The sequence below is a fragment of the Pteropus vampyrus genome, unplaced genomic scaffold, assembly GCF_000151845.1.
Source record: "Pteropus vampyrus isolate Shadow unplaced genomic scaffold, Pvam_2.0 Scaffold25, whole genome shotgun sequence".
NCBI lineage: Eukaryota > Metazoa > Chordata > Mammalia > Chiroptera > Pteropodidae > Pteropus > Pteropus vampyrus.
In genome coordinates this window covers 9,237,274-9,244,862 of record NW_011888806.1, presented here as the reverse complement: position 1 = coordinate 9,244,862, position 7,589 = coordinate 9,237,274, and the positions used below count along the sequence as shown (strand labels likewise).

At 36.8% G+C, this 7,589-nt stretch overlaps 1 protein-coding gene across 1 annotated transcript; it reads left to right on the top strand.

Moving 5' to 3' along the window:
- The first annotated feature begins 807 nt into the window (after positions 1–807).
- Positions 808–5,125, top strand: DSPP (dentin sialophosphoprotein). The gene is made up of 4 exons (XM_011356382.1): positions 808–858; positions 1,891–1,977; positions 2,109–3,107; positions 3,578–5,125. Exons 1-4 carry the CDS (start codon positions 808–810, stop codon positions 5,123–5,125), a joined length of 2,685 nt encoding a protein of 894 aa, XP_011354684.1.
- The last annotated feature ends 2,464 nt before the right edge of the window (positions 5,126–7,589 follow it).

The window sequence follows — 7,589 nt, the reverse complement described above, 5'->3', positions numbered from 1 at the left end:
TGGGTTTCAGGAGCTCTCATAAGGGCAGAGAAATGTATAAGTAACTGGGCTGTTTTAAAACAGTACAGTGTGCTACCAGCGAGGTGGGCTGAAGCTGCTGGATATAAAAAGAAGAGAGACACTGAACACCATCTGAATGAAGTAGAGCCAGAGAAGCCTTCTCAGACAATATTTTTCTGCTAAGATAATTTGGGTACTCCAGAAGTGCAGGCATTATTATTAGCCCAGACAGAGAAAACAAAAGCTTAATAAAGTGAAGTTTCTCAAGCTCACACATCAAGTAGCAAATGTAGAATTTGAATCCAGTTCTCAGAATCTAAACTCCACTAGCTTAGGCTCCCTCAAGTCTTTCCCTTACAGTCTAGAATAGCACAATATATGGATTTTGGGTGGGAATGATAAGTGCTTCATCTTTTAAGCACAATCTTAGCACAATTAATTAATGCTTGGTTAAAACTATTTGGAAGAGAGAGCTATTATTACCATCAAGAAGAGCAGAAGGACAAAGTTGTGGTTTTTCTTTTGTGCCTATGTGGCTGTTTCCCTTTACTGGCAGAGGCAGAAAAGGTCAGGTAGCTATACTGATGCTGAGCCTGATGATACCTTGTATATCCTTGTGACTGCTCCAGGTATGTTCTAGAACACTGAGTCCTGACAGGCACCTTCTCATGTTGTATATATCCTCCTTGCCCAGGAAAAATACAAATGCTTACAGATCAAAATAATATCTTACTGTGTTTTGCTTTATAAATAATGTTGTGTTGTTCTTTTTTAAAAAACAGCCATTGATTAATATTCCTAAAGAAAATGAAGATAATTATATATTTTTGCATTTGGGCAGCATCATGGGCCATTCCTGTAAGTATGCCTTCCTCAGAAAAGCTCCTTACCTTGCTATCTCTTTTCACCTAACACTTTATATGTATATATAATACATATATTATATATTTACATGCACACACACATATATATATTCTTAAGGCTTTGCAAATAAGCTGAGCCTAAACATTTACATTTGCATGAAAGACTTGACAAGAATTCTCTGAGATCTCAACAAAACCAAACATGACTCTTAATTCATGCTCCTATTCCTCCAATGAAAACTCATGCTAGTCAGAAGGATAATTATTTTAAAAATCTGTTTAGATTAATTTACATTCAGGGCCCAGAAGTCATGGAGACTTTTCATCTTCATTCATGCTCTATCAATTTCATTCTAATATCAATAAAGGCTGTATTATTTAGGAAGTTTTCAAGAAAGAAAAATAGGAAAAAACAGAATTTTTTCAACATAGAAGAAAACTTACACTCAGAGAATTGTGTTTTATATGCTTGCTGTGGAAAAATTGGAATATACAGATAAACAACCACCAAAAAAATTAAACCATTTGTAATTTTATTAGCTAGCTGTTATGATTAACATTTTGATATATTTTCATAATAGCAAACAATTTGATATTTTTGTAATTGGGAATTTCCTCAGCCATTTCAAATGTGCTGCTGAAGAGCACAAAAGTAGCCTATTACTTGATTTTGATTCTGTGCTGCCTCTGGTCAGACCAACTATTTTCTTAGGGATTTTGGCCAGGATTATAATTGGGGTGAGTCTTGTGCTATCTTTACTCATCTTTAAAAAAGACTATTCCCCTTTTATTGTTGAGATAAATGTTATGGTTAATTCTTCAATAAAATTAGTAATACCATTGTGAAAAATATCTGTGTGCCCAGTTTAAATTCCATATAAGCCCTGTAAAAAGTCACTTCTTTTTTTCTACCTGATTAGATCATACTTTGGCCTTCGTGTTATATATATATATATATGAAAAACTGCGTGTGTGCATGTACACAAAATAAAAATGTTTTCAATTTCCAATATTTTCACTTTGGTAGGTTCCTCAAATCAAGCCATTGGAGAGATATGCTGTTGACAAATCTGTGAATTTAAATCTTCTAGCAAAATCAAAAGTGCCAATACAGGTATAGGATATAAAATGTATTTCTAAGGTGTTTTTAGATTCCATTAACTTCCAAAATTTTACACTCTTCTTTTCAGCTTGCATTACTTCAAGATGATAACCACAATTAATTTTGAATTGTTTCTTTTTCAGAATGAGTTAAATGCCAATTATTCTACTAAAGAAATTGGTGTCCCCATGCATGAAAATGAAATAGGAAGGCAACAGTATATCAAAGATGGTTACAAAGGAGAGAGAAATGGCTCTGAGTGGGCGGAAATAGAAGAGAAAAGTTTTTCTACACATTCCAACTTAATAAATGAAGAGAGGAATCCTGAGGATCAGAATGGGAGCACAGGAAAATTGGAAACATATGGTCATGATGGGATACATGGAAAAGAAGACAGCACCTCAGCACATGGCATCAGGAGAGAAGTAAGCATTATCAACAATACTGGAGCAGAAAATGGGAGCAATACTAATGGAAATACTGATAAGGATTCAAAAACTGAGGATTTTGGAGATGTGAGTCAGAGTGAGGATTCCACTGTTGTCAAAGAAGATAAACATCAAGTAGCTGGAAGCAATAGCAGTACAGGCCACGAGGATGGAATTAATGGGAATTCCTGTAGAAACGAGTGTGATACTAGTGAAATAACACCTCAGAGAGCAAGTGAGGGAAATAACAATAACAAAGTGGGAGTAATGCCAAGGGGAAGTGGAGCTGGCAATAGAGAAGATGCTGGCCTGGATAATTCTGATGGGATTCCTAGTGGGGATGGAGCAGATGAGGATGAAGACAAGGGCTCTGGTGATGATGACGGTGAAGGAACTGAAAATGGAAAAGAGGGCACTGATAACAACAAGGCCCAGGAGGGTCAAGGTCACAGAAAAGAAGATGATGATGACAACAGTTTAAGGCAAGATTCAATTAGTAGTGAAGATGATGACTCTGAACACAAAGAAGATCTGCATGGCATGGATGGAAACGATGCCTCCAAGAGTGAGGAGGATTCTGGCGGAATTCCAGAAGACACCGACAGCCAAAGAATAGAAGACACCCAAAAACCCAATCACAAAGAAAACAGTGGTGTGGAAAATGGAATCAACAAAGATTCAGAACCAAGTACAAATGGGAAGAGCCAAGACAAGGTTAGTTTGCGAAGCTGATTTCTTTCAATGGCAGTTTAAATTTTCCCCACCACTTGATAGTAGTAGCCCAAGAATAAATCACGACTTGCATTCATGTATTTTTGCACCTCAGTTACTTGAGTATTTAATGGGAAAGCTGGAACCCTTACTAGACTTTGATATAGAAAAATTTTAAAAATCAGATATTTTTGAAAATTTGGTTACAATTCTGGAAAAGTCTTATGCTAAATAATAGCTACCCCGTGTAACGGTTTACAAAAATTTCTACTGAGTAAAAACACAGATAGATTGTTAAATAATCTAAACACTAGAGCACTTTCAAGTACTAAATAAAACATTTTCACAAACAAATGTTTCTGAAGTACTGGAAGCTGAACTCCTGTTTCTCTGGTCCCTTTTCCCTGTCGGTTTTCCTCAGACCAATGCAATTTTGTAGCATAACATTCATTCTTTATCCTATTCTTCCATAGGGAATAGAAACTCAAGATCTCAGCAATGGCAACAGGAACAACATTACCAAAGAAACCGGGATAGTCAACAAAGATAAGGAGAGTAAAGGACAACATAATATCATTGTGGGCAAAGGAAATATCAAGATACAAGAGGAGGTTGACAACATGCAAGGACCTGGCCAGAAATTAGAACCTGTAAATAAGGTTGGACACAGCAAAATAGGTAGTGAAAGTAATAGTGATGGATATGATAGTTATGAGTTTGATGATGAATCCATGCAAGGAGATGATCCCAATAGCAGTGATGAGTCTAATGGCAATGACGATACCAATTCTGATAGTGACAATAACAGCAGTAGCCAAGGAGATGCTTCTTATAACTCTGATGAATCAAAAGATAATGGTAATGACAGTGCCTCAAAAGGAGAAGATGACGACAGGGATAGCACATCAGATACTAATGATAGTGACAGTAATGGCAATGGTAACAATGGGAGTGATGATAATGGCAAATCAACCAGCAGCAATGATAAATCAGATATCAGTGACAGTAGTGAAAGCAGTGATAACAGTGACAGCAGTGACAGCAGTGACAGTAGTGACAGCAGTGACAGTGACAGCAAATCAGATAGTAGCGACAGCAGCAACAGTAGTGACAGCAGTGACAGCAGTGACAACAGCAACAGTAGTGACAACAGTGACAGCAGTGACAGCAAATCAGATAGTAGTGACAGCAGCAACAGCAGTGACAGCAGTGACAATAGTGACAGCAGTGACAGTAGTGACAGCAGTGACAGTAGCAAGAGCAGTGACAGCAGTGACAGCAGTGACAGTAGTGACAGTAGTGACAGCAGTGACAGCAAATCAGATAGTAGTGACAGCAGCAACAGCAGTGACAGCAGTGACAATAGTGACAGCAGTGACAGCAGTGACAGTAGTGACAGTAGTGACAGTAGTGACAGCAGTGACAGCAGTGACAGTAGTGACAGTAGTGATAGCAGTGACAGCAGTGACAGTAATGAAAATAATGACAGCAGCGACAGCAGTGATAGCAGTGACAGCAGTGACAGTAGTGATAGCAGTGACAGCAGTGACAGTAGTGATAGTAGTGACAGCAGTGACAGTAGTGATAGTAGTGACAGCAGTGACAGTAGTGAGAGTAGTGATAGCAGTGACAGCAGTGACAGTAGTGATAGTAGTGACAGCAATGACAGTAGTGACAGTAGCGATAGCAGTGACAGTAGTGACAGCAATGACAGTAGTGACAGTAGTGATAGTAGTGACAGCAGTGACAGCAGTGACAGTAGTGACAGCAATGACAGCAGTGACAGTAGTGACAGTAGTGACAGCAGTGACAATAGTGACAGCAGCAATAGCAACAACAGTGACAGTGACAGCAGCAATAGCAGTGACAGTGACAGCAACAAAAGCAGCGATAGTGCATCTGACAGTAGCGATGAGAGTGACAGCAAAAGCAAGTCTGGCAATGGCAACAACGGAAATGATAGTGACAGTGATAGTGACAGTAAAGGCAGTGACAGTAATCACTCAACCAGTGATGATTAGAACAAAAGAACACACCACAAGATTCCTTTTGTGCAAAGTTCGGCGAGTGATAGGAAATAAATATTTCTAAAAAAAGCAAGGGAAGGGGAGAAATAAACAAAACACATGTAAACATCTACAGAAAACAAGGGGAATTAAGTCAAACTGATTATTCAGAACCAAGTCTCAACTCCCTCAGTGAGAGAATCAGAATGCATGACCTTTGGTACATGCGTGTTAAAACATATCCTGAAACGAGTTTGTTAAAAGTGTAAACCTAAACATAAAAGAACAGTTAAAATATTCTTTAATACTTTACATAGAAACCTCAAGTAATCACATACTACGTGATAACTTCAATTAAGATACCAAGTGCTTTAGAGAATGTAGCAAGTAAACAGTTGTTATAAGCAACCGGTGGCTTTGCCTTAATCTTTCCAGTAATCATATATTTTGACTAGATAGTCTGTTTACTGCTGTTACTGTGATATTCAGTTTAGCTGCTAATTCATTTGTTTGTTCTAAGGAAGGACTTGTAACACGAAAAAAAGCAGCAATAATTTAACCTATTTGGACCATGGGAGTAATCTTTGTAATTACTGAATAGAGTAATTCCAAATTAGGGAAATTTTAAAGAGTGTTAGAGGAATTCAGAGACTGGTTTACACAACAAAATCTGATGTCTAGCAAACCACTGGAAATTTAGCATAAAGTCCCTAAACTACTGGCAAAACTGATGCAGTGTTTTAGAACAGCGTCTGGCCTCAAGTAGCTACTCACCAATACTAATAAATAAAGGAATTACATGGATGAAGGACTCTTGGGAAGGTTCACTTTTTGAACTCTATATTCAGAACTCTGTTAAGTGAAATCAGTTACTTGTCTTCCACTTCAGTCTCACCAAGCCAAACTTGGTTCACATTTCCCTTTTAAAGCCCCAATTTCAAGCCAAAACTTCCAAATCAGACCCTGAGACTCCCTTCTCTCTATTAATCTCTTTAATAAAGTCAACAGTTTCTGGTGGATAATGCTTGGAAACTACTCTTTTTATTTGAGAATCATATAAACAGCTAAAAGCCGAGATTGGACTCTTCAGGTTTTTGCATGAATGAAGGTAATTCTTAGTTTTGGGATGAAGCCCAAATGCTAGAACATGAGGATCTTGAAGATACGTGTGACTAGAGTGAGATATTTAATAAGGTGGAGATATAATTTATCACCCAAACTAGAATACTTTTGAGAGTGAAAGAGGTGCTATCAATAATTACTCAGGGACAGGAGGTATAAATTGGGATTGTCCAAGACACTGGGAGATACAATGACCATAGCCATAAACCTTTAGGGTATATTTTCCAAAGTTTAGTAGTGATTTGTCATTTCTCTCTTTTTCCACTTAGGTAATTATTATAGATTTGTTCTAGTTCAAAGGTAAAAATCTATACAACAAAATTTTGGGCACAACTTTTTTTTCGGTCTTGATATGGCTTCTTCTTCATATCCTTAGTTATAGGACTTCTGTTCAACTAGTCTTCAAATGGTTCTCCAGGTTGATCATTCTATAATTTAGTTGTAATTTTAATGTGGTCATGGGAGGAGGCAAGCACAATGTTTACTTACTCTGCCATCTTGACCAGACTCTCTAGGTACAACTTCTTTAATGTTAATTTCCAACCAATCATTAGTTGACAATTTATGTTCTAATATTAGCCATATTTTACACAAAGAGTTTCAGGTTGTTTTTTCTGCCTTATTCCTCCTTTATGCAAGAATTTCTTAGTTAAGAGATCCATCTTACAAGGAATATTGCTAAAGGTGTTAAAAATACTGCTATTTACAAACTACTTGGTAACTCAAAATACTGTAAAATTTCAGGTTTCAATATGTTGCAATCATGTAAATGACTTAAAACTTCTTTCATAAAAATATGCTCTAAATTTTTAAGTCTTTTATCTTCAGGTTTTTAAAAAATTTATAAAGTATGGCTTTCAGTGGCTGTCCCACCTATTTCAAAAGGTTGTCATGAGCACTAAGTCAGGCAATGGATGTGAAACTCTGTAAATTGTACAAAATATGTAAGTGAAAGAGAGAATAAATTTTGGTATTATAATAAACATCTATTTATATGACTGTTCACAAGGAAAACTCCCTTCATCTTAATGAGTTTGCAAGTACTTACTCCCTCCTCACATTTTTTAAAATTAGCTATTTTAATCAAAAAAGGAATATATGTATGTACACAAAATAAAAAATTCAAACACTATGAAAATGTATACAAAAATATTACATCACCATCCCATCTTCCTTAGAGGCAATTCCCATTACTAAAATCCTGTGGAACTTTCCAGAAGTTTTCTATGCACATATAAGCACATTTGTCCTCTTTTTAAAAACACATAGAAGTCTACTAAACACAGAAACAAATAGTGGCATGTGTGCGTGTGGAGGGGTAGGGGAATTTGGTGGTGGGGATGGGTTTCTGGATTTA

Bases quoted from the DNA above. Each gene is read 5' to 3' on its own strand.
- DSPP (XM_011356382.1), top strand. From the start codon at position 808: ATGAAGATAATTATATATTTTTGCATTTGGGCAGCATCATGGGCCATT. The intron at 859-1,890 runs GTAAGTATGCCT...TCACTTTGGTAG, and splicing joins CAGCATCATGGGCCATTCCT to GTTCCTCAAATCAAGCCATT. The intron at 1,978-2,108 runs GTATAGGATATA...TTTCTTTTTCAG, and splicing joins AATCAAAAGTGCCAATACAG to AATGAGTTAAATGCCAATTA.